Source organism: Glossina fuscipes, unplaced genomic scaffold (assembly GCF_014805625.2).
Source record: "Glossina fuscipes isolate IAEA_lab_2018 unplaced genomic scaffold, Yale_Gfus_2 27, whole genome shotgun sequence".
NCBI lineage: Eukaryota > Metazoa > Arthropoda > Insecta > Diptera > Glossinidae > Glossina > Glossina fuscipes.
In genome coordinates this window covers 83,366-110,466 of record NW_023998422.1, presented here as the reverse complement: position 1 = coordinate 110,466, position 27,101 = coordinate 83,366, and the positions used below count along the sequence as shown (strand labels likewise).

At 34.2% G+C, this 27,101-nt stretch overlaps 1 protein-coding gene across 1 annotated transcript in view; it reads left to right on the top strand.

The window, feature by feature from the left end:
- The window catches only part of LOC119635984 (transient receptor potential cation channel trpm), an 86,625-nt gene that overhangs the window by 36,610 nt on the left and 22,914 nt on the right, over positions 1–27,101 (top strand). The window contains exons 7-20 of the mRNA XM_038031049.1: positions 1,064–1,136; positions 3,105–3,264; positions 3,370–3,506; positions 5,383–5,539; positions 8,985–9,132; positions 9,199–9,385; positions 9,486–9,642; positions 9,732–9,833; positions 13,970–14,156; positions 14,233–14,422; positions 14,902–15,113; positions 15,189–15,341; positions 15,923–16,000; positions 22,905–22,970. Of these exons, the coding sequence (XP_037886977.1) occupies positions 1,064–1,136; positions 3,105–3,264; positions 3,370–3,506; positions 5,383–5,539; positions 8,985–9,132; positions 9,199–9,385; positions 9,486–9,642; positions 9,732–9,833; positions 13,970–14,156; positions 14,233–14,422; positions 14,902–15,113; positions 15,189–15,341; positions 15,923–16,000; positions 22,905–22,970 (2,007 nt within the window). The remainder of the gene's footprint in view (positions 1–1,063; positions 1,137–3,104; positions 3,265–3,369; positions 3,507–5,382; positions 5,540–8,984; positions 9,133–9,198; positions 9,386–9,485; positions 9,643–9,731; positions 9,834–13,969; positions 14,157–14,232; positions 14,423–14,901; positions 15,114–15,188; positions 15,342–15,922; positions 16,001–22,904; positions 22,971–27,101) is intronic.

Here is a 27,101-nt window from a genome sequence, read left to right as displayed (position 1 = left end):
AGTATCAATTTTCATGAAAATTCTTGTTAGTGTGGGATTCAAAAAATAGGCCTAGATAGTCCAAACTTGGTACAGTTCATTTTTTAATATTAAATTACTATTATGATATAATCATGAGGCATTTGAAATTTAGACTTTTTCGTCCTATGAACTGCACTTTTTGTTATATGAGAGGGCGTTCGAAAATTGTCTCCGCCGTTCCAAAGTTTTCTTACCATTTTACAATGCAGAAATACTACCACTTAGTCACTTTTGCCGAAAAATTTTGAAAACTGCAATTTTTTCCATATAATGATTTTTCAGGATAAACTGTTATATGGGGAGTGGTGGAAAAAGTGGACTGATCCGAACCATTTTCAATAGCTTTTGTCGTCGGATCAAAACATGTCACTGTACCAAATTTCATCAAAACATCTCAAAAATTGCGACCTGTAACTTGAATAAAAATTTACATGGACAGACATAAGATGGACAGAAAGGCTTAGATCAATTCGGATTATGATTGTCAATCGATCGGTACAACAAAGGCCAGATCTATTTTAAGTGCTTCTTCGTGTTACATACGTCCACACTAACTTAATATACCTTGTGCCACAAATAGTGTAGGATATAACTACAAAATAATAGAGCACCCAACGATGTCCCATAAGGATGTTCGCAAGGCATTTCTGTTCCCTAATGCAAAAACTAGCCAAAGCATTTCGTGAATGACTAGCCTTTAGAGAGCAAACGTCAATTCACTTGCATTTCAAATCTATCTCCGACTATCGACTACTTCAACTACAATAATTATCGTAAAATATATATAAGTAATGTTTAATTATAGTGTTTAATCTACAAATTGTATAAATATTATAAATCCATATTAATTATCTTATGTGCTACTGGCTTATTTGGCTTTTTTAGTCATTTCAAGTCAAACTTGATACTTAGTGTTATATAAGGCTTAGAGCATAAATCCTTTCATAAGTGCATAACACACATACAATCAAATTTTATTACTAATTGAAATAAATGTAAATAGAAAAATTCATTTCAAATTAAATTCGCTTTGTTTTTAAAGGAAATACGTAAAGGCCTATTGAAAGCGGCAAAAACTACAGGAGCCTGGATATTCACTGGTGGCACAAATACAGGTGATTACTTGCAATAGTGTTCACTTAATGAATTCTCTGTATGCGGCACTATTCGATTTCCTATTAATGTTATCGAAATCATTTGCAAAACAAAAGCCAATTTTTTTTTTTTTTTTATTAAAAAAAATAAGAAGAAGAAAAATGCAAATACTTCATTTCTACTGCCAGGGCAGAGAGCAAACAAACTGCTTGCTATGTGTTCTTAAACATATTCTAACTATTTGTAAATGTTTGTATTTGTCAGCAGAGTAAAACTTACAATACACATATATATATATACACACACACACACACACACACACACACACACACACATGTAAACAGAAATATGAAAAACTCTTCTTTGTATGCTTTGTTTTCATTTTTAATCGTGGTGGGCGAAACAACATTTTTACACAACAATTTAAGGGTGGGGTATGTTTGTGATTGACATGTTATTTATTTATCCTGTTCAATGTCGTCTACAAGTTGTATTATGTTTGCTATTATTACTAAAGTTATTCGATGACATTTAGCTTTTAGTATTTAAAATATGTATAGATTTTCATTCCTCATATATTTGTATGCCGCACACTCATAGAAGGATAGACTAACTTTGCTAAAAACCATTTTCTAATTAGCGTACAATTATATTTAAATATAGTTTATTGCCTTCGGCAGTCCTTCTACCAATAACAGTGTAACAGTGCAAAAATATGATTACAGATAAACTCAGATAGGTTATCAAATGAAAAGGTATCAGGAATATGTTGCGAAAAGAACATCAAGCTTTCCAAAATTCTATTTTCCATTAATTCTTACTTTCAAAGTAAACGAAAAGGCTAAGGGTTCATGATCAAAAAGTCATTTACTTTATATACTAATTAAGAGCGAATTAGGGCAAGTAATAATAATCAGAAATTATTTGTAAACTTTTAGATCCGGGTTGGGCCAATGAAAACAAGTTCTTCTCTTATATGCTCTCCCTCGCTCGCTCTCTGTTATATAATTGATAAATGGGAACGTGTTAATTATAGTAAGAATAGAATTATGTAAAAAGTACTAGAAAGGCAAAAAAGATCAATGAAGCATCAAATTTGTAATTAAATTTTGATTATTTTACTTTCTTAGTCTCACTTGAGGTAACAAATATATGACTATGCGAAAGAATACTCAATAGCCAAACATAACCTAGAAGGAAATGTTTTGCTTTAGAAGAGACCCGATTAACCAAGCCAAGAGTGGAGGGACTCGCTTTCAAGCTTTAAAAATGGCCGCATTCAGTACAAGCTTCGGTTTTCTTGGTATTTTATGGAAAGTGCTGATAGCAGCTTTCGACTGTTGAAGGTCATGAAAATGGTTACGCTATGATAACCTAAACTCTTAAGATCCTTAGATGAACGTCGGCGGGAAAACTTTAATGTCTACGGCTTTAATCTTGTGGAATAGACATGGGACAGCCACACAGACACAATGAAGCTTTTGCTATAAAGTCTCCTAACATAATGACTTTCTTTCATTACTTTTACTTTTAAGCCGGGTCAAGGCAGGCGAACGAAAAACGTAATTGTATGCGTTTTTTATACAAATTTTAACTTGAAACTTGCGCTGGCTGTTAAATAGACAAATACTTAAGTGTGCTCAAGTTAAGCACACTAGATTGCCCGAAGAACTTCCTTTTGACTGCTTTCGGGCACTATAGGTATACACTGAGTGTCAGTCTGTCTAGGGTTAAATGAAAGCAGAAAAGCTTGATAATGAAGAACGAATTTCTGAGTAACTTTTATGACTACCCCGTCCTTTTTACACAGACATAATTAGGATTAAATCTGTTAGATTCTTGCTTCTGAAAATCGTCAAATGTTAAATATGTACTTTGAGTTAAAAAAAAAAAAAAAAAAAACTTATGATTATGCATAAATGTTGAGTACAACATATTCGTCTTAAGCTTAAAAAGCAATTTTCATTTGTTTTGATTTCCTTTGCTAGGTGTAACTAAACAAGTGGGCGATGCCTTGCTATTGGAAGGACAGCAACGTACCGGACGTGTCGTAAGCATTGGCATTGCTCCATGGGGCATAGTTGAGCGTAATCATGAACTGTTGGGTCATAATCGTGAGGTGCCGTGTCATAGTATTAGTTCGCCCAGGTGAGTTTTGTTACACTTTATTATTATACTATGCTATTGTATACTAGCGCCGTAGGCTTTCAATAAATATTAATTATTTGCTAATACGTTTGAAAAAATTTTCAGATCAAAGTTAGCAGTGCTTAATAACCGGCATGCATACTTCCTTTTGGTTGATAATGGAACGCAAGCTAAGTATGGTGCCGAGCTAATATTAAGACGAAAATTAGAAAAATTCATATCCAATTTAAAATTGCATCCATGTAAGTTAATTTCATACATATCTCCCTATTCGCCTCAATTAAGTCTACCATATAACGCGATATTATCAATAATGCAATTAATTTACTAAATAAATATGTTTTTTTTTATGTAATCACATAAACTTATTCCTTGTATTTGTTTGTTGTTGTTGTTTAAGTTGCACATTAAGCTCATAGCCAATCATCATTACTATATCTAAGCACATTTATGCAATGGTCAGACGCCATATGCTCCACTTAATTGACATTAACTATTGTTCCGTTAACTAACTTAACAGTGCAGTGCTGTCAACTTTAATGCAAATGTAATTTTTAAAATATATGCGTTATAACACCAACGCCATACGTTAATATGTTTCCGGCAACACTATTGACTGACTCAAATCATCTCTGGGTAGCACTAAAATTTAATTTCATGACAATTCCAGAGGTAGCTGTTTTAGGGGCGCTATCTTTTTGTTCGTTTTGGACGGCTTTCCTTTCCAGTTTCCTCCATTGTTACATATCGCATGAGAAAACCTTTCTTAATTCGCCAAAATAGCGCCAAACAGCGCTAATGAACACAAGCAAAATATTAAATGCAATTTTCATTCTACTTACTCTATATGGGTTCCTTATGCACGTTCTAGTTACATGTATATGCTTCTCTTATGTACGTTCGTGCACGAATTTGTTACGATTGCAGCCACACCTTGGGTCGATAAAGTTGTCGATGTCGACCCCGGCAATAAGTTTGTAATAAGTAGTTGGTCCAAAGCCCCAAAAGTAGTTCTTCAATTGTCTGTTAATATTATGACTTTTGAACTTAAGTTTGAAGAGTGTAAAAGCAAAAACTGGGATGAAGCTTGGGAAAACCCCTTAGAAGAGGACATTTGGCCCGGACCTCGGGCCCGGTGTTTATGCTATGATGTATTTACCCTTCCATAGGTATCCGATGTACAAACCAAATCAATTTGATTACCTTTGATAGGCATGGGCGTAGATATTTCAAGCCGATAAATTAGATCGATGTGGGACTCACTTTTAAAGTTATATTAGTGAAAATGATGCAAAAATTTGTTTTGCTAAACCAAATCTTGCAATCGTGACAGGCATCAGAAGCGAATGCGTATGACAAGCTATGACAAATACTTTGAAATCAAACTCAAGGTCTCTAAATAGCAATGGTTGGTTGTAAAGAAGGGATTAGCAGAGGAATAGAGCAAGAATGCTGCTCAAGAACATATCCTTACACAAATTTCATAATTTAAACCGTAAATGCATGTTGTTGCCAATTGTCTACGTTCTGTTGTTTTACCTTAAAGATCATAGCATAGCTTGCATAGCAATCTTATGGGCCGACTTAGGTAATTTTAAAATAATCTGCCAAGAATACGACGAGTCGCAACTAAACAACAACGTTTTGAAGTCACAGTCCTGGTTATCATCGCAAAGCAACTAGAGACACGGCCATGGGTAAACCGTCTCTTTTGCTTAGCTCAACCAAAAATAAGTATATACCTTACGTAATGTCCTCCATGCTGTCAAAAGTGCTACACTGGCAACTTTTGAAGATTCCTTATATTATTCAATATGAACAACTTCTGCTTCTATTATCATTAAACGAACAATGGCATAAACTTAATTATAGTAAATAAAAGTAAACACATTAGAGACATAAACACTTTCTCATACATGTGCATATATATGTATGTGTACAAGTATTTAACTCTTTTTGTCCTCGCTCCTTAAATATTGCAAAACATTTAAATAAATTTTCTTTCAATTATGATGGCTTCTCATTAAATGTGTATGTATGTATGTATGTATGTAAACGCGCGTATATATGCGTGGCGAAATTTATTGACATTCGAACTTTATATTGGCATCTTTACAGTTACACATTCTAGTACACCCGTCGTTTGTCTTGTTATCGAGGGCGGTACAAATACAATACGTGCCGTTTTAGAATACGTGACGGATACACCACCCGTACCGGTGGTCGTGTGCGATGGTTCTGGGCGTGCTGCCGATTTAATAGCATTTGTTCACAAGTAAGTTATGCCAACACACTGACACATACTTACATATTATACATATATTTGCCCGACTATCCTGGGCACCCATTAAACTGTATTTTAAACGTTTCTCTCTCATTTTATTATTATTACTACCCTTGTACAACGGATAGACGGGATAGACACATGACGTTTTATTTTTTTACGAAATCACTTAGGTTTAAGATTTTCTTTTAAATATTTTATGTTCCATTGTTATGTTTTCGTATAGTAATGATTGGCAAATCTGTGATTGGGATAGAATATGGCCAGAAAGGCACAAAAGAAAAAGCCCGAAAAAGTTTCATTATTTTAGATTAGGCTCAGGCCTTTGTGTTTATTATTTCTTTTTTAGTATTTTGTTTTTAATGCTAACGAAACATCAACATATATTACGAACTTTTAGGGGATTTATAGAGAATTTTCTTATATACGAAAACTTATGGGCTGCTGTGTGCCCGAAGGCCGCTATTTAAATTCACTTAAAAGCGCAAGTAAGTTAAGCTGATAAGAAAGGAATTTTCATAAACGCGACTTTGATTATCTTCTTTTGGTCATCATCAGCCCTATTTGTGGTGTACAAGAAAATAGTTTTTGATGAAAGCTTAGAGATTATCACATATCAAGGCAAGAACGGCTTTTCTATGAGAATCCTCTAAAAAATAATAAACCTACGCGATCCAAATCTGCTATACTTAACTCGTACTCCAAGAGGATGTTTTAGAGCAATTTTCCTTAGAAAATATTAAAATTTGGACGCTTCGTCATATAAAGGTGACACCAAGTTCAAAAAACTATAAGCGAAAACCATTGATCCAATTTAAAAGAAGTGTTTTCTTTTTTGAGAATATATTTTGGAAGGAAGCAAAAACAATATAATAATAGCATCCGAGGAGATTATTAAGAATATATTTTAATATTCTTACGGAAATCCCAAACCCAGTTCATTTCGACTAATTGATTTTCCCAAATAATAAATTCCCTAGAGAGGGAAAACCCAATGGCACATTCGCGGCGCGTCATACGACTGACGCCCGAGGAAAATGGTTAGCGAAGAAGCAGGTTAACGGATTAAAAAGGAAGCCATGAACTTAGGTAAAAGTAATATGCTTATAAAAATGTATATAAATCAACTATTTGGGGAAGGCGGAGTCAGTCGGACAAGACCATTTGGGTTGAAAAAGAACATTAGAGTTCAGAAGTCGGGAGTATTGGCAAAGTAAAATGCAAATAGTTTTACCCTATGATTGATGAATAAAAGTGTCTTGTAATGAAAAGGTACAAGTGTGTTTCTCTTAAAAAGTATAGCCACGATCTAGTGACACGAACCATATCCGAGGAAAACATATTTCGTAATAATATAAAAAAAAAAAATTGATATTTCTGAAAAATATTAAGAAATGGCAACACTGAAGCTATTCTCGCGAGCCACTTTTAATATACGCGACTTTGGTGCATTGTACTTGGTCAAAATGACTGGGAAAAATCGCTTAGTCTCCACGCCGGTATATATTCAAATATGGATGGATTTGAAAAATATTGATTTCTGTATGAATGGCGAGTAGTTGAAGGGAAAAGTTCAATTTATCATCAAAAAAATAAATAATAGAATAACTAGGTTTTCTTCTTTTTTTATTATTTATTTGTTTATTTTGTTTATTTATTTACACTCAGCTAAAACTAATACAAAGTATATAAATAGAAATAAAGGATAAAATAATAATTCATGTGTAAATAAAGAAGAAAAAAAAAAAAGGCATGTACACGTAAAAAACTATTCACAGAGGCACACACACAACCAGTACAAATCGAAGTAACAAGTGAACCCGTAAGCCAATTGCAAACATGCAAAAGCTTGCCAACCGATAACAACAATAAACAACGCGAGTTAATTTTCGAATTATAGTGAGATGTTGATGATGAGGCAAATGGCGCGTATTAAGCTTAATTGTTTTAAGCGATAGTCTTCATTTAGGTTTCTGCAAACAACTTTGAAGGGATTGATTATATTTACATTGACTAAGCCTAATGAAGATAAAGAGCTTAGGGAAGCGGTTAGGGATATTAAAGTTTATATCACCAAGCAAAGTCGGCGAATCATATCCGTACCATTCATTAACTTAACTAAGAAGGAAATACGAAGAATAAATCTACCTTTCTCGAGTGTTGGTAGGGAGAAAAGAAGCAACCTATTTTCATAAGGAGGCGGAGAGTTTAAATTAATTTATCGAAAATATTAGGAGATTGCGTTAATTTTGCTAGGTTTTTCACTTGAAAAAAGCAGTCAATGTGGAAAATTGGTACAACATATATTAATCGAAATAGTTTTCATCATTTTCTACAACATTTTACAATATTTTTGGCAACATGGTGATGTCATATCGAAAGAGCTTATATTGGTCCGGAAGCGATCCACTCACCAATCCATTTTCGCAATTCTTCAACATTGGGGACCCCCGTGCCAGCCAAGCCATATTGCAACCGACCTGGACAAGTGATAATCAGGAGAAGCCATGTCTGGCGTATGCGATGGCTATGGAAGTATTTCCCATTCGAGCTACAACAATGTATCCAAGAAGACTTTTGCAAAACGCGGCCAAAAAATGGCATTTTCAGTCAATTCGGATCGAGGCTTTTAAACCGTTGAAATCAAAACCAACAATTTGGATATGATGGAGCAGCATCATCATAAGCTTCTGATATTGCAATGAATTCGGAAGAAGAAAAATTTTCCATGCTTCGGGTCAACGCATGCCGAATAAATCAATTATATTAAAAGGAAAACTGTTATTTTATATAGAGGATGCTCAAAAGCATCGAATTGAACCGTTATGTACACTTCGATTTCCCATTTCTTTTTCATTTTGAGCTGTAGGAATCGTGTTTTAAAATTAACGCAACTTCCTAAGATAAAATTACTAGGGATACATTTCGCACTAAGCCTATTGCTGCGTTCCAAAAATGTCTACTTAGTAACGGCCATGTGCGGCAAGTGATTCTGCTTAAGTCGAAAGATAATACTACAGGGTTGAAATGGCTGCGTTACGATATCCAAAGCAAGCTCTAAGCGCTCAGGCTGGAGTTCTTTGAAAGTAAGAGTTGATACAACTAAAGAACATACCTTTGAGCACAGCTTTCGTTCTTCTGACGACATTGACAATTTGATTGTTTCTTAGACTGCCTCAAATAAGTAGATGCCATTTCGTCATGGAATTTTTATTCCAACAAATAGGTGGACAAAAGGTGGATACGCTACTTTTGACAAAATATATTTTTTCATTCCCATGAAATAAACCCTTTCTTCGTAGTGTAAGCAGGACGAGTTATATAAATGCCTGGAATTTAATTCGCTCTCTGTCGTTCACACATAATTATAGTAATGGATTCATTTCCCCCTTTTTTACATTAAAAAAAGTTCTAATCATTCTCTTGAATCGTTTAGATATACATCGGATAGTGATGAGCAGGCCATTTTAGAATCAACCCGAGAATATTTAATAGCTACGATACAGAAAACTTTCGAAGTCGTACCTGAGCAAGCGGAAAAACTCTATCAGGAGTTGTTACAATGTACTCGGAATAAAAATTTAGTAAGTCCAGCTCGTCTTCAGTCAACTCGTCTGCATTTCAACTTTCTTTGCATTTAACATTTTCAGATAACCGTATTTCGTATACAAGAGAAACCAGAAGGCGAGGCGCAAGAATTGGATCAAACTATTTTAACCGCTTTATTTAAATCGCAGCATCTAAGTCCGCCTGAACAACTTAGCTTGGCTTTAACATGGAATCGGGTTGATATTGCACGCAGCGAAATCTTTGTGTACGGCCAAGAATGGCCCTTAGGTAAATTTTTTTCCGAGAAAACAAAACGCTCATATTTCTTGATTTGATTGTGTGTAAAATAGGATTTCCTTTTTTTTTCTCTTTTTGTAATTCTTCTTAGGCGCTTTGGACGAAGCGATGATGCAAGCTCTTGAACATGATAGAATCGATTTCGTTAAATTATTACTAGAAAATGGTGTTTCAATGAAAAAGTTTTTAACGATACCGCGACTCGAAGAACTTTACAATACAAAACATGGACCAGCTAATACTTTAGGGTAAGTAACTTGTTAACTAAACTAATTGACGGGATAAGTGCATTCGTTTACAACTTTTATTGTTTTAATTTTGTATTATCTGCCTCTAGTTATATATTACGTGATGTTCGTCCTCATATACCAAAAGGATATATTTATACTTTACATGATATCGGTTTAGTAATAAATAAATTAATGGGCGGTGCTTACAGGTAAGTGAATTAGGCTTTCAATTAATAGTCCATTCACCAGATCTCATAAATTATAAATCAGAGGAAATAGATCAGCGTCTCGAAACAGCATCTGAGAGTATCAGTTGGTCAATCGGAAAACTGATGCTTTATTCAGAAAGTATAGGGTCTTTTACCTAGCAATGTCAAGCGATGATGCTATCTTTCTGGAAACAAGCGCTATCCGCTTACATACCGTCGATTTAAGGGTAAAAAAGTTACTAAACATCGTTTGCTAATGCCATTCATTCACTGTCAGGATCAGAAGCCATTCCAAGCTGTGTCAAGCTTTTTGCTTGGAGACGTATTTCGACACTTTGCTTTTAGGTCGCCGATTTCCTTTTAGATTTTATAATAAAGGATTGTGTTCATGCATTTCCAACACACACTCAGTCAGTGTACAGGGAATGTATCTACAAATCTTCTACTTTTGACTTGCCAAAGTCAAAATGACAGTTCACCTAAGGGACGAAATTGTAAATGAATCCGCTTTTTGAAAAATAGCAGAGCGGAGGAGAGTAAACGGACTATGCGATTTGAGAGACCATACATTTGTAGAGTAAAGCGTGCCTAGAATCACAACTTTCCGAGTTTCTAAGACTTAGTTTTAGAGGACATGTTTTTAATATAAGTAGTAAAGGCGAGGCCAATATCTTCTATGAATTAAAAGTTATAGTCATACTCTACACCAGAATATACATATAATAGTAATTTTGTGCGGTTGCAAATATCATCCAGCGGAGGTTAAAATAGATCCACGTACGTTAAGCTTTTTTGTGTTTTGTTTGTTTTATATCTGTTCATGAATTCTTGTATTCCACTGTGGTTCGTAATTTTCGAGGTATTTTGATCAAAATTGGTAAGCGGGCATGTTTTGGCCCAAGAAATTGGAAATGAATCGGATTACTGATACGGTATTGAAAATTTCATGTGGCTGGGCCAACCTTTTGCGCCACCTTCCCTATAAGGCTTCATGTGAAAACTTACCCCTTTTGTGGAAGAACAAGTAAGAAAGTTATAGTCGGTGGGGAACGAATCTTCCCTCTCTCTCTCTCTACCCACAACTATGCGTTTCGCATTCTAATCTCCATTTTCTTTCATTTGACACCCATATCGCTGGTATTATTAAGAAAAAATTAATCGCGGTGTCTACCATATTCATTTTAGAATTAACCCATTTTTAGGCAGAGAATGTATCTACTTTTGAGAAATGTACGAAATGGTTTTAAACGCTTTGTGTTTTTTGCTTTATGATAAATAAGCATTAAACTTAAAAAAATTTAATTTTAATTACTCCTAACTTTATGTAGGCACGGCCGATTGGATCTACTTTTGGACCTAGAGAGTAAAGTGCCTCGTAAAGCAAATGTGGAAAATTGCAGCCTTCTAACTTTAATAATTTCCAAGGAACGAGGAAAAATTTTAAAATTTTTGTTAGATAAAACTGGGTTGCGTTCAGTTTACGCTCTAATGCGCGCTTGTTGCTCTGACCAATTTGGCCAATTTTCAATACGAACCAGCGTTCAGGAACTTCCAATGTGTCTTATTTGAAGTCGATATTTTAATTTTTGCGAGAAGGAGAATGACAAAAACACGCGTCAGTATTCAGTATTTCACGCTGATCAAGAATATATATAGCTTATAGGGTCTCTTCTGAACCTTCCTTTCAGATGTTACTCATATTTTAGAAAAAAACAAAATGAGTGGAATTAAAAAAATATAAATTTTTATGGGCAAACTTGGTCCGTACTTGGTCCACTTAATAATATTTCATGGCGAAAATACATAAAGAATTACAAGATCTTTGATTCTATGGAAAATATGCCCGTACTTGAAGACATTGTATAGTTTTTGGGTATCTTTTAAAAAAAAAAAAAACGAACAACTGCATCAAATGAAGCGAAGCAGACTGTTTCGCGATTGACTTTGCTCAGCTATAAAGCTTTTACTCATACCTTCGTTATTGTTAAAAGGCATTTAAGCCGCGCACCACCAGATTCCCTGGGCCGCTGAGCTACCCCAGCTCCAGAGAATGGGCCGCATTATGTAGAATTTGAACAAAGAAGACATACAAACAAACACATGTTCTTTATTTCCGATTAACATGGTTGCTTTTATTCGTAAAGCATCATTAAAAAGCTATATAGAATTAAAATGATTGCACTGCAAATTCTGTATAGGGAGTGCGACAACAAGCACCACCATCCTGTTTAAATGTTCTTCTTATATATGTTCTGATAAATATTTGGTATAAAGCATTTGTTTTTAACTATGAAAATGAAGATGTATATTTGACTTAAGTGCCTTAACCAAACTACCGCTTATATCAGTGCTACTGGGTCATAAACACAAATGAAATTTGTGCCATAAACACAGAACGAACGTGAAAGTTATTTATGGATTTTGTGTAAATCTATTCTTCTTCTTTTTTTTTTTAATATAATAAATGAGGAAATATGGTAGAAAAGTTCAAAAAGTTTTTATTTATTTATGTATTTTGCCCCCTCGTTTATTATACATGAATGTGTACACTTTTTATGTTTGTTTTCCGGCAGCATAGACATTTCCTTTAAAAAATCAAATATTTCGCAACAGCTGACCTTTTTGCTGTTTTATTGGCTATAAAATACTCGTTCATATATATATTTGCCAAAATTTAAAAATTACTAAAAGCCTCCCCGAGGACCAAATGTTGTATTGAATGTTGTAAAAAACTATCGCATGAGATATTTTAAACGCGTCAAATGCTTGTAACATGGAGAAGTAACGGAGTAGAGCGGAAGTCTATGTATTCTTTATCTACATACTCTATGTACTCTAAATCTGTGTAAATTCTCCTTCCTCTCTCCTTTACGACTTACATTCAAGAATTGGCTAAACGAAACAGGAGAACGCCCATTACTACCGAAATGGGATTATTTTTACCTTCTATGCATATTGCACTTTAAAATGTTCTTCTTCTTCTTCTATATGAGATCCTAAATTTTTTCTTGGTTAAATTTCCGTGTTCAGTTAAAAAATAATTAATTTTGATCTCAAAGCTACGATAAGTCAAATCTCGTATGCGTACTCAGCAAAGCGGTGCACGTGAAAATATTCATCGTAAGCTAATATAAGTTTTTATGCCCTCCACCACTTATGGCATTAACTTTTTATTAGGTCGATGTAAGTCTGTCTGTGTGTCCGCACAATGTTTTGTTCAATCTACAGGTCACAATTGTTAAGACATTTTGATACTGACGTGCTTTGACCGAAGGATGAACGCTATTGAAAGTGGTTCTGATCGGTCCACTTTTTCGACCACTACCCACGAACTATTCTGAAAAATCATGGGGAAAAAAATTATAATTTTCAAAATTTCTCGCAAGAATGACTAAGTACTACTACTCGGGCATTCTTAATTGGTATGAACACTTTGGACCGACTGGGGAAATTTTTGAACTTGCTCTCATGTAACGAAACATTAAGTTCGTACGACAAAATTGTCGCTCCACATTTTCGGATAAAATTGCGATTTTCAAAATTTTTCGACAAAACTCGCTGGCAATTTTTTGAACTCCCACTCATTTCCCCTGAAAATTGAAACTTTATATTGTAAGAAGGTATAATTTTTAATATTTCATCATGAAAATGGATTCATTATAGTAACTTAAGAAAGATATCAACCTTACCAAATTTTAGCATTATTTCAAGAAAAAACCATAAATGTTTACATAAAAAGTTCATTTAACGAATTTAAGTTTGTGTTAATTCTTCGATGCACTTTTTTGCATATCGCGATTTGTGAGAGGTTTTAGTATTGAAAGTGTCGCGCGAAGTGTTTTTCTTCGGATTAGTTTTCTAATTTGAATCTTGCGACCGGTAACAGGTGCTGTTTAATAAACAATTGTCTTGAGTCAATCGAAAAATTAGTTTTAGAAAGGAAAGAGCAAATCTAGTATTTTACCCTTCTTTAATAATTCCTATGATTATTATCTCAAAGAGAAATATTGTAAAAGTATTGTCCTCTCCTACTGTGTGACTAAGCTCAAACGTATTGAAAAGATACTGGATAATTATCAAATGAAGACAATATACTCTGTATAATATAATCTAAAGTTGTGTACGTTTTCTTGCAGATCATACTATACGCGTCGAAAATTTCGACCAATTTACGCCAAAGTTATGAATAGCTATGCTAACGCTCATCGTAAATCTTCTACTTATCAACGTTATGCTGGTGCAAATTCACTAAGTTTGGTGACAGGTCTTATGCCGTTCACTTCGGAAATGGCATTATTTGAGTTTCCCTTTAATGAGCTTTTAGTACGTATAACTTTTTCGCTAACATTTAAAGACACCTTATGAGAAAATTGGTTGTGCTTTCACTTTCGTAACATAGATTTGGGCTGTGTTAACGAAACGCCAACAAATGGCCTTACTAATGTGGACGCATGGTGAGGAAGCATTAGCAAAATCTCTCGTCGCATGCAAGCTATATAAAGCTATGGCTCACGAAGCGGCCGAAGATGATCTAGATACAGAGATCTATGAAGAATTACGTTCCTATGCTAAGGAATTCGAAAGTAAAGGTAAAAGAATATATATATCAATGCGAATAAATTTTGTTTTGCAGCCTCCTTTGCTTATGCTGGGTAGATGTGAGCATTCTCAAGCTCGAAACTTGAACCCACCCACGTGTAATATCAATCAAAATAAGCGGATCCGTACAGGGAATGATTGATTCCATCTTTCGACTCTTCTACCGATATTTCAAAATTGATTGTTTAGAGGCCTTCCTGCCCCCTTTGTTTATGCTGGGTATATATGAGCATTCTCAAGGTCAAAACTTGAACTCACCCACGTGTAATATCAATCAAAATAAGCGGATCCCTATAGGAAATAATTGATTCCATCTTTCGACTCTTCTACCGATATTTTAAAAAGCAAAAAAGAAAATTTTTTAAATATTTTGTACAATATGTTCTTAATAGTTCTTAATCTTAATCTAAAATTTGGCAAAGATTTAATCGCGACTTTCTTTATCTTTTCACTTTTTTTCTCCTTTAAGGTCTAAAATTGCTTGATTTTAGCTATCGTACGGATGGAGAGAAAGCGCAACGCTTGTTGACATGCGAATTACATTCGTGGTCGAATCAAAGCTGCTTATCGCTGGCCGTTGCTGCCAATCATCGAGCCTTGTTAGCCCATCCCTGCAGTCAAGTTATATTGGCTGATTTATGGATGGGTGGATTGCGTACACGAAAAAATACCAATTTTAAGGTAAATTATCAAAATCCAAATAATTGATACGCATTCAATCAGTTGGCAAGATGAAATGGTTTTACCTGAATTCAGGTGATTTTGGGTCTTGTCCTCCCATATTATATCAAACATTTGGATTTTAAATCGAAAGAAGAACTTCAGCAGATGCCGCAAACGGAAGAGGAACATTTAGAAAATCAAAATCTCGACAACGATGACTCGGATCGTTCGCATCCAGATGCCGAGGTAAGCAGGGCAATTACCTCAATTACCTATATATATATATATATAGATGAATTTTAGTTTTTTACTCCCCTCTTTTTTACAATTTTCTTACATTTAATTTTAATGTTAAAAATTTCAAATTCTTGAAGTGCATTAGTTAACTTTATTGAGACTATATTTCCGAAAGATTATTTTATTATATTATTATAATATATTTTGTGTGTTGATTATGATGAGATGATAATTATTATATAACGATATGTAAATATAATATCCAGTAATATGTGTTAATCATATATATATATATATATATATATATATTTATATAAATATATATTTTCTCTTTATTTCAAAAAAAATTATTATTACATACTAATAAAGACCATATATATATATATATATATATATATATATATGTCATATTATCATTTCCCTGTCCGGCTTTACCCTTATCACTTATGCGTTACTTATTTTCACTTGTCGCCATCATTTTAACTATTTCGGGTTTTATTTATTTGCTCGTTATGTAAAATTTTCATTGTTTATCTCATATTGAAATTTTCTTAATTGTCTCCGCTTACGTACTACTACTTATTTTCTAGAATCCCCTTACAAAAGCGAAAAGAACAATTTCTTTAAAATGTAGGATGGGAAGTAATGCAAACAATAATCCAGATAAGGTAGTAAAACTCGTACAAAATTTAGCCATTTCTCTCTAATTTTCAGTTCTCTTACAATTTGTGTTATTTTTTTTTTTTTTCCACATAATATGAATGTATATATTGTTATGTACATATGTATGTGTATTGTATTAATAATAATCATGTCTTGCGCCTTGCAATATTATTAACCATATTAAAAAAACGCAAATTATCCGACGTGTGAATGTGAGTACATGTGCATAGCAAAATATGAAATGCATACACATCAGCAATGGGATATTATTTGAAAATAAAATCTGCAGCAGCAAACCGTGTATCAGCATAGCTCGAATTTCGACGATCTTATTCAGGCCTATTCAGAGTCAAGCACTATTTTAATAATAGTTTTACGATATCTAACGTCAAAATTTGACATTTTTCGCATTCGAAAAACGCGCTTATCTTGTTAAGCTTTTAACTTAAGTGTAACTTGAACTTTATATACAAACATACATTTGCCCTGTTGTTTACATATAATATCTAGCACCGAAGTAGTCGAAGAAGGCATATCAAGGCATGTCATTCTGCTAAGAAGCCCCAAAGAATATAAGTTATATGCAGACTTCCATAAGAATCTGAGCGGATTTTACCATGTATCGCTATATGTCCGTTCGGTCGTATTTTTCCTAATTGGTAAAGAATTTGCGAGAGATAGCTAAAATAGAACGAACCTCTTTCTAATGGATGGACAGAAATCGATATTAAAGACCTTTCTGGTCTGTCTGAAGATTCGCCTGGACTAGTAAGTAAAATCCTAGGCAGTTATTTGCATTGAGAGAAGCTACACCTTCAACGCAAAGCCATCCGTGATTGGCTTGCCTTAGATAAATAAGTAAAAAGATTATAGTCGGGCAAGGCCGATCATTCTATAACTTACGTTACTTCGCCGAGCACGATTATGCACTCGTTTTTGTAATAATGTACCACAAATGAAGCCCGCATATTGATTGATGCTTGAAACGTCACGCGATCCCGATTTTGCAAACATAATTTTACCATTTTTCAGTTTCCATCGTAAAAAGTTAGAAATTAGACTTTCTTCCCATATACCTTGGCTTGCTTTTTATGATAACCCCTATATATCTTGGTCGAGCGCTACTGGGGACCAATTTTCCTCGTAAATTATAAAAAATTAAATCTGTTTCTGAATGGCTTACTATTTATGAGAAATCTGACATGGAGTGTGGTCCAAAGAACAGACTCTTGTGGTTCGAATTCGGTCCACCTAACTTGCATGACAAATTACTATCGCGAACAAATTTTCATAATAAAACATTAACAAATAGGCTTCTTGGTATATAAGGATGTGCATCTCCCAAGAGTCCTTATATGGGATGGTATCTGGAAAATAGACTTACGTGGTCTTACGAATTGCATTTGAAAATTGCAAGTTTTCTCCATATAACGACTTTTCTAAATAGGACGTTGTATGAGGAGTGGTCGAAAAAGTAGACCAATCCGAACCAGTTTCAATAGCGTCCGTCCCAGGATTAAAGGATATCCAAAAATATTTTAAAAAATTGCGAACTGTATCTTAAACATATAAGTACATGGACAGACATTAGACGGGCAGATGGACAGAAAGACTCGATATATTAACAAGTGGGTAACTGATATTGATTGAAAATTTTATATGCTTATGTGTCTGGTTCTTGTCTTGGCTTACATGGTGGATACTCGTCCAAAGGTTATTTATCGCGTCATTCAGTAAAACTTCGGTCCGACACATAAATGATAGCGCTGTTGATGGACACATATAATTTCTTGTTAGTGCCAGCCTTCAAATGGTACTAACTAAGTTTTGTATCGTTTGGCAAGTAACAAAAGTAAAATCACTAAAATTAATTGTCAGAATTTTGTGAAATTTTCACTTCTATGATTTGAAAGTTGGTTCTATCCAGCCTAAAGTTTTCCCATATGTATATTTCAGATCAGAAAACTTATTGAATTATGTTTGTTTGTGCTTTGCTTGTTTAACGTGTTCTTCCTCTTCTTACTTGTTTCCACATGACAAAAACAATATAAAAATTATACAGTTATCTATTATATAAATCGATCGATCAGGTATAATCTCTTCAGGTATATTTAATGAGTAAAGTAAAGCCAAACATTTTTGTTTAATAATTAATTCATAATTTTTGATAAATCTGTTTATTAAGGACCCATTAGTATTGCGACTACTATGAATAAGTAAATTATTATCATTTATTTCTCTCTTATAAGGTAACTTAAACAATGAATGCATTTAATAAAAACATGGCAAAATCATGAAACATAAGTTTTCAACTTTAAGAGGCAACTGGAAAAATAAAAACTAATATAAAACCAGAGCAAAATTGCGAAACCTTCCCTTCAATAATTAAAAAACTTTTATTTACCCTGAATTTATAGTCACTTTCAATCATGTAATGAAAACATCTCTTGTAATAATTTGTTATAACCATGAGAACGGCTTCACATTACGAAAACATTTCGTATAATACGCTTGCATTCCAATACACATTATTCTCCTTTTAAGCTAAGGAGGATGCGAGGAGTTTATGATAAGAAGGTTTCGATACTTTAGTACATAAGAACGTAATGATGGCAAAGCACATTTAGTTACACCTTTTACGATTAAAGGCTTAAACTACGACCCTACAGAGGAAAAACAGCTCGATCAGAAGCAACAACAAAGTTCATGTTCGGAAGGTTTACAAAATATTTTGGGCTTAAAACATTAACAAACGAATATAGGTCCAAGTAACTGAATATCTTTTCTACAAGGTATAGCGTAGCTCACTGAGATTTGAATCCTCCCGAGCAGCCCACACCGCATGGTACAGATACATTAGGTTTTTGGGCGCTTCACTCAGAAAGCTTTAAGAGAGATTCATCTTTTGGCACACTAATCGATTAAGTATGGATGTCCGTCTGTCCGTTTGATATATGTCCATGCACTGTTGTGCTCAATTTACGAAATGTAACTTTGCAGATATTTCGATAAAGTTTGTTCGCCGGCATTTTATCAACTTTCTTGCAATAAATTAGTTTTTATATGGCAACAGGATTTAACTTTTCAGAATTGTAATTGAACATAGGAATTTACTATGCTACATTAGATTGCTGTGCCATGAAGTTATATTTTTTCAAACACTTTTCGTATAAGTGTTGCTACGAGGTTTAATGTTTAGTATTTCATAATGAGAATAAAACTAAAATGGACAACGTTGATCTATTTTTAAAATTTTAAAAAATTCCTAGGAAGGTATGAGGACTTACAACAACCTCGCAACAACTTTTAGTATTTATTACTATCTTTAGATTATGTTTGTTCCCATTGCGAACCGGCCGCATGTACAGTACGCTGTGGAACCCAAACCTTTACATAATAGTAAGATTTCTGGTATTTGATGACGACAATAGGATGAAGAATTGCATCAGGCAAACTACTGTAACCATTGAAAAATGGTCCGGTTATCCCGGCTATAAAGTATTAATTTTGTTTTTATATCCGTCACAAAAGAACAAAACAACTGTCCTATGCTTTATGTTTATTATGTTAGAAGGAAGATTCAGAGACCCCACTAAATATATGCCTATATTCTTGATCAGTGTCAAATACTGAATCGATTTAAGCATGTCCGTCTGTTCGTCTGTAGGAAACATTCTTCTGGCTGCAAAAACAACAACACTATCGACTTCGAATGCAACAGAAACATTGGAAGCTCTTGCACACAGGTTGGTATTGAAAATTAGCCAAATTCGTCGAAGGACACTTCCATCATGTAAGCTGAGAACACCTGTGTCTTTCAAAAGGAATGAAAACTTGCTTCGTTGTTCATTACTTATAAACAACAGCAGAAAAATGTACAACAATTTGAACGTATATTTTAGGGGCAATACTGCCCGTACAAAGAGAGGGAAAATTGACCACGCCTACTATATATTATAGCATATTAGTATTTAATCTTTTTGTTGGGGTTTGTTAAAAATTTCTTATTAGAATTGGAACTAGAAGCCAGGGAACTGGTGATCGTGTTACTCCCATAGTCCGTTGTCCCAGACTTATGCATACGAACTGAAGTGGCATGTTCAGATGATCAGAGCATAAATCACTTATCGTTTATGCATAAGACATTTTTCAGTTTGCCTTAGAATATACGTATGCCTGGTCACTTAGATACGCTATATTGGTATCGTATGCGGTCAACTTTTCAATTCAAACATTTCCATATGCATTAGTCGTAGCACAATCCCATTCCGGGCACAATCCCATTCCAGTTAAAATCATCGAGGAGGATATAAATCTGTTGGCATGTAAATCTATAAATATCACACGCCAAACGGAGACTGGCATACCTACGGACCAATCCCCTGAGAAATAACACGAATGCATACATATACGGCGCGTGGTTGATTGGACACCTATCCTTTCCTTATTCGTTTGTTTTGAATGACACTAGGGCTAACAAGTTTGCCTAACATATGAGGCGAATTTTTCCTGACGACTGCTGTTACGCCTCTTTCTCTAGAATTCTCTCTGTAATGGCTTAGGGATTTTACAGGCTTAAGCTGTGTTTCGGACACCAAACAAGTATGAACGTTGCCGTCAACAAGAAGTCGAAATAATACAAGGCTTTCGTTTCTGATGCCTCTAAAATTTGCTGCTAAACTTGTTACGAGCTCGAATTGGTCAGCCTTAATCCCATAGTTGTTAAGGCTGTTTATTAATTCGAAAGTGCTGTTTTTTACTTCTTCGTCAGTGAAGAGAATCTTCGAGTACATGCTGCTATTATCTACAGAATCTCTAGACTTCGAAGCATTTTAACTTCTAGTAGCTGTAAGGGCGTTTTGGTAAAGCGGACGAGACTTCTTCTTAATCTGGTGGTAAATTGCTGTACATGAGCATTCTTCTGAAGAAGATTGATTTCATCATTATACTTGAGGCATTGATGATAGATACTTTATAGTCTTCTGTGCCGTGTCGCACACTACACATGCGCAAAACGTTTTTTAATACCCTACACTACTTATGGTATAAGGTATATTAAGTTAGTGCAGACGTATGCGACGCGCAGAAGGACTTGAGACAAATCCACCTTTCCGATTATATCGATCGATTCAGAATCATAATTTGAATTAATCAAAGCCCGTCTGTCCGTCTGAAGTCCGCCCATGTAAATTGATGTTCAAGGCACAGGTTGCCATTTTTCAGATATTTTAATGAAACTGTTTTAACTCCAAGATGAACGCTATTGAAAATGGTTTTTCAACCCTCCCCCATATAAAGAAAACTAAAGTCAAATGACAAAAAGGTGTAATGATGAAGATCAGATCATAATAGTAATATAACATAAAGGGTTTACTGGACTACCTGGGGCTATTTTTGAGGTCCACCTTATATAAGGATTTTTACAGAAATTTTTGTTTTTTATGGCAGGAAAGTCTTAATAAATTATATAAAAACTAACTATGCTGGATATTGAATGCGTATCACAATTTTTGAACGGAAAGTGAATCTTTATTTGCGAAGAAAACTAATTTTTAATACACAGTCCCATAGTAGTAAGTTCCTATAAAAACCGAGTATAATTTTTGTGTTCTATGGCAAATATAAGAATTGTGATAGACGATGTAGTGTGGGGTATTTAAGAGTCGGCCTGGCCCGACTACAATGATTTCCTCTTTTTTTTTCTTCTTTTTTTTATTAGGTTTAGAAGAGTTTTTCAGAGTTCTCGTGTGAAGACAAGCGATTATTGTTTACGCTGGATTGACATTTATGCAGTTACGGTGTAGTGGTTTATAACTGCTAAACACTACACTGTAAGAGAGAGACTTGCAGTCTTATCGGTACAGAAGAATTACTGACGACTTTCTATTATTCCTCGCAATTCAATCTTAGTCTAATTTTAACTTAGTGTTAGTTGAGTCGTAGACAAATCAAACAAAAAAAAAAAAATTGCTCGAAAAACACAATTAAGGAAAAAAGAAGAGAGAAAAGATGTTTAAATGATAAGATGATGAGTTATATCTCATGCAAAACTGCGAACTCTTCATCTCCTTAAAAAATACCAGCTGCTAGAAAATATTTTAGATGTCATTCTTGCCTGAAAAGGCGACTATTCCATCATTAATTTACAAAATGATAGGTAACCCTCTTAGGCCAATTTTGGAAGGAACTTATACAAAGATCTGCTGAAAATTTGAAACACAGCGTCACCCATTGACCAAAACGCGATGATATTTTCAGTTTTGTTATAATTCGAAATTCAAAAAAATTTTATATATAATTTTCTACTCTATAACGTCGTTTTTTACCCAAAACACAAGTGGTTTACTCACTTTGTCGAAACATTTGCGACGCTCAAAAGGTATCTTCACAGATCCCATAAAGGATAGTTTTACTCCCCGACCAGCTTTAATTTGTAAATCAGTTCAAGCACGTTTGTCTATTTGTCTGTCTGTGTGTGTGATGTCCGCAAGAGCACCAAAAAAAAAAAAAAAAAAAAAAATTTCTTTACATATGTTGTGCTAAGTGTTTTTATTTTTTTTTTAAATATTTTTTATATAAAATAGTTTTTCTTCTTAATGAGAAAGAGAGAAGAAACATTTAAGGTTAAAATAGTGAAATATTCATATGTGAGTGTTGATTTATTTACATTATTTATATCCAACTGCCTAACGAAATAAATATTATCCTTCAAATTGAGTTTTGTTGTTTCATAATTAAATCGAAAAGCAATGAAAAAGTATTCGCCTTTAATTTGAGTTTTTCTTCTTTTTTTTTTTTTATTTTTTTATTTCTTTTTTTTTGTGAATGTGTGTTTTGTGTTCTCTCTCTGTGTTTATTTATTTTTTTTCTTTAACCTGCAATCTCTCCACTTCCTTCATCATCTGAAAGTGTAAACTGTTACAAGTTGAAAAATCCCCTCCATCGCCAAGTAATAGTTACACGAATTCTACAAATGTAAGTTTCCAACAACAACAATAATTATTTAAGCTTTTAGTTGATAGTTAAGCGTAGTAACAAATTTGTACGTAACTAGTGTAAAATGTACAATACATATACACATAAACAAATATGCTTTCAGTTTCTATTTATACCATTTAATCACTTACATTCTCTTAACGCATTAATAGGAAACCAACAACACTAATATTTATGCACAAACAAAATTTCTTTCATACTGGACTCACACATGATTTGGCCAATTGTTGTTGTTTTTATTGTTCAATGGACAACAATTCTTTCAAATTTTATATATGAAATTTTGTTCTTGTTCTTGTTCTTGTTGAATTTTATTTGCTCGCCACTCGAGACTTGGATATACCGTTTCAAGTGTGGCTCATATGAGTAACGATAGGTTAATGTTTCGCGTACACGTACAAAGTTCATTCAATGCGTTTAACAGGTATTGTTGCATTATATTACTGTAAAGTGTTTGGAATTGAATTTCGTTTCAAAATACAAAATTTTCATTACTCAAAGCTCCTTTATATACTTTATTGTTAGTACTTTTCATAGCATTTGATGAAATAATAATAAACAACACGAACAAAGGGATATTACTCTTCTGGCCGCAAATTTATTTCAATCTAAAACAAAAATGATGCATAACCCCTTACCATTCTCTAATTGGACGTAACAGTTATTGGAGCAAAATAATTGCCGAAAATATCAAAGTGTTCAAAGTGCTTGGCCAAGCTCTTATCTTTTAAGTACAAAAGTTTTAATAGTTTTCCCAAATTTTGTAAAGTGAACACAAGCATATGTTGTTAAAAGTGTGTATAGTTATAAGAAGAGTGGGCAGCAGTATCGTATTAGTCTTAATCATAGTTCTGTGCAACCAGCCTTGGCCCTATTCTCTACCCTATTTCTTTTTCAAATATTAGTTCAGTTCTCCAATTGAAAAACTGATAACTCATCGGTCACTCAAGCATTTGAAACCATACGGTCGAACGTTTTGTTGAGAAGATTTTCTTCGCCTTCTCTTGCATTGTGGGCATTTTGTCTTTAGCTATTTGGTCCATCGGTTCCTTATTCATTTAAAATATTTAGTTTACTCCTTCCAAAGAATCAGTGAATGAATTATTGCATGAATATCCGAAATTCACTTGACGGCCTCATGTTTGAGCACTAGTCACAAAAGCCTCTTTCTCTTTAGATTTGTAAATTGACTTTCGCTATTGTAAACACTTCAGCGGCAATCAACATGGTTAAATCGAAATAGGGATTTCAGGACTGATCAAAAATTTATATTATTATATGCTCATATTTCTGAATGTTATCAACGAAAGGATGAATACAGTACATCCTTATCCTTCCATGTAACAAGTTGGAAATTATACAAGCTTTAAAGTTTGAAAGCGGCTTTGAATCAAAAAAATTTAGAATACCTTTGAATTCCGCAAATATTGCCTTGTGATGAGCGCGATATGGTTTTGCTTTTAAAAGAACACGAAAAACGACTTGAAGAAAAGCATCAACCACTTTTTTACCGAAGGGAAGATAGCTCAACAAAATAACCCGGATATTTTAAGGTGCGTGTCTTTGCAAAAAATGTCTTTGCTAAGCTAGATTTTATATAAGTATTAAAATGAAAAAATAATGGGAAGGGCATACAAAACAAGGCACATGCAAAACAAAGTATCGCTACTAATTGTTATGAACCGTGACGATGTAAACACTGAAGGGAGGCAATGTACAAATCGAGTTTTAACCATTTTCGAAGACATTAGCTAACTCCAAATTTTTGATATGTCTTGGAAAATACCGTAACCTATGAATAAAATCTAATTTCAATTACTATCACCACCAAAATCGCCCCAAATAAGCCTTACCCTCCATTAATTAAATATCTTATGCATAGGGAGCCTGACAAATAGATTTGACGAATAAAAATATGTATCGGCCTTCAAGCATATGCATTGCTATTCAGCACGTATTGCGAAATTAATTTACACTGATATGTTTGTCTGTCCGTCCGATGCCTAAAAAACCAAACTTAGTCTCAAATTTTTATATCCACTTTCGGGAGATATACTTTGTTTATCAAAACGACTGCAGCGCCCAAACCAACTTACTAGAAAGGTATATACATATCTGAACAACATCCCATGACCCAGCCTGATCGAATTAGTATGAAATTCCGAATGCCTGTTCACGTCTTTATGTCTGTCTGAAATAAACATTCTGCCGGTTGCAGTAATTAGGGTACCGGCTTCTTATTTAGCAGAAGCATTCATACATCTGCTGGCCAATATAAATCGAAAACAGTTAGGTTTTCAAAATACAAAAAAAAAAAGGCGGTTCTGCTTTGCTGATATTTACAAAAAGATACAACGATATAATTCTGTGCGTATACTTTTTAGGTGGTGCTACTGTACGTAATGGGAAATGGAAGCAAACGGCCGCGCCCATCCAATGCTTGCACTTTCCATTTCCTTGTTTAACCAAACAGAGCGTAAGCTGCGATAGTGTAAATCCGAACAAAGCCGTTCGAATATGTGCTGCCTTCGTTTGTTTAAAAAATAATTGTCTTAAAAACCCCGCCTACTAAAGCCCTACTCGCACATTCTACAATGAGAATTGAATGAACAGGTCATAGTGTCGAACATATAACTCCGCCCAGCCTATCGGCTACTGGCGCCACTATTGGCTGCCATATCAACATTGTTTTTAAAAATGCGATCTCACCAATCAAATCAGTGGGACACTGTATTTTTGCATCGCACTGCCTTCGATGTAAGGTTGTCTATGCACTAAGAGCTAAGTGGCCATAAAAATTCTGACCAGCGGTGATAAACAACTTTGTCTCTCCTTCTTGTCCACATATCAACTTAAAAAGAAAGACAATGCTGAGCATTCCGAGGTAATGCAAAACCTATGCACTGCCTCCGCTCACACCACTTTGCGTATACAATTGATTTTAGATAAAAGCAGGAAAGATGATCATCTGAAATCACTTGCTATGTTACGAAAAATATCGAGGTGTGAAGTGGATTGTATTGACGTGCTTCCTATAGGCTACTGTTCCTTCGATTATCAGGAGTCCTGGCTGACCGCTTTCACACTAAATTCTAAGCTAGAACTTGAGTAAACCTTAAACCTCTTCGTGCTTCTTCTTGCCTTCGCAATAAGGTTTTCTTTAATTGTTTCCTCCCGTCGTTCATCTGAAAACGCTTGGTATGTTACGAAAAGTATCGAGGTGGAAGTTGGATTGCATTCACGGGCTTCGTATTATCGTAGTCGCTATAGACCACTGTTCCTTCGGCCATCAGTAGCGGTGGCTGGCCACGTTCATACTAAATTCTAAGCTAGCACTTGAGTAAGGTCAAGTCACTTTAAACCCCTTCGTGCTTTTGCTTGCCTTCGCAATACAATCTTCTTTAATTCTTTCCCCGTCTAGTTCTTATGTGGATTTGTAACTGTACCGAAGTTCGATTGCCGATGGGCTTGCCCACACCTTCGCTATTGTTCTTCTCTAATAGTGCTTCTAGAAATGCAAACACAAACACAACTAATCTGTTCGGATCTAAATAAGTCTGCTGCGGGCTGCGACCTGCGGGCAGCCCATCCTCTCAACACTGACATATCTAAAATAATCAAAAATTGTATTTCAATCCTTTCTACATACACATACAATACACTTTTCTCTTTTTTTTGGGCTTTTTTTTTGTTGTTGTACAATTATAATTTTTATAGGCAATCAATTGTTGTAGCAATGATTAAACACATAATGTTAATTAATAATAATTTCACAATCAATCAATCAATCAATCGCCAATAAAGAACGCAGTAAAAGAAACACATGTAGTAAAAATGTTTTCGTTTTCTTTTTTTTTTTTTTTTTGATTTTTGTTGTGTTTTCTTAATTAAGAATTGCATACGATAGCTTTTATTTGTCCTGCTAATTAATGACATGTGTTTTTTTTTTTGTTTTTTTTTTTTTTTTTTTTTTTTTTTAATTTAGTGTCCACAAAGTATTTAAACCATTTAGGGAATTTTGCCGGAAAAAAATTCACGGCGCGATACCAAAGTACATGAAAATGGCAAAGTGAGTAAAATTTTGATCTACATAAACGTACACGCACTTTA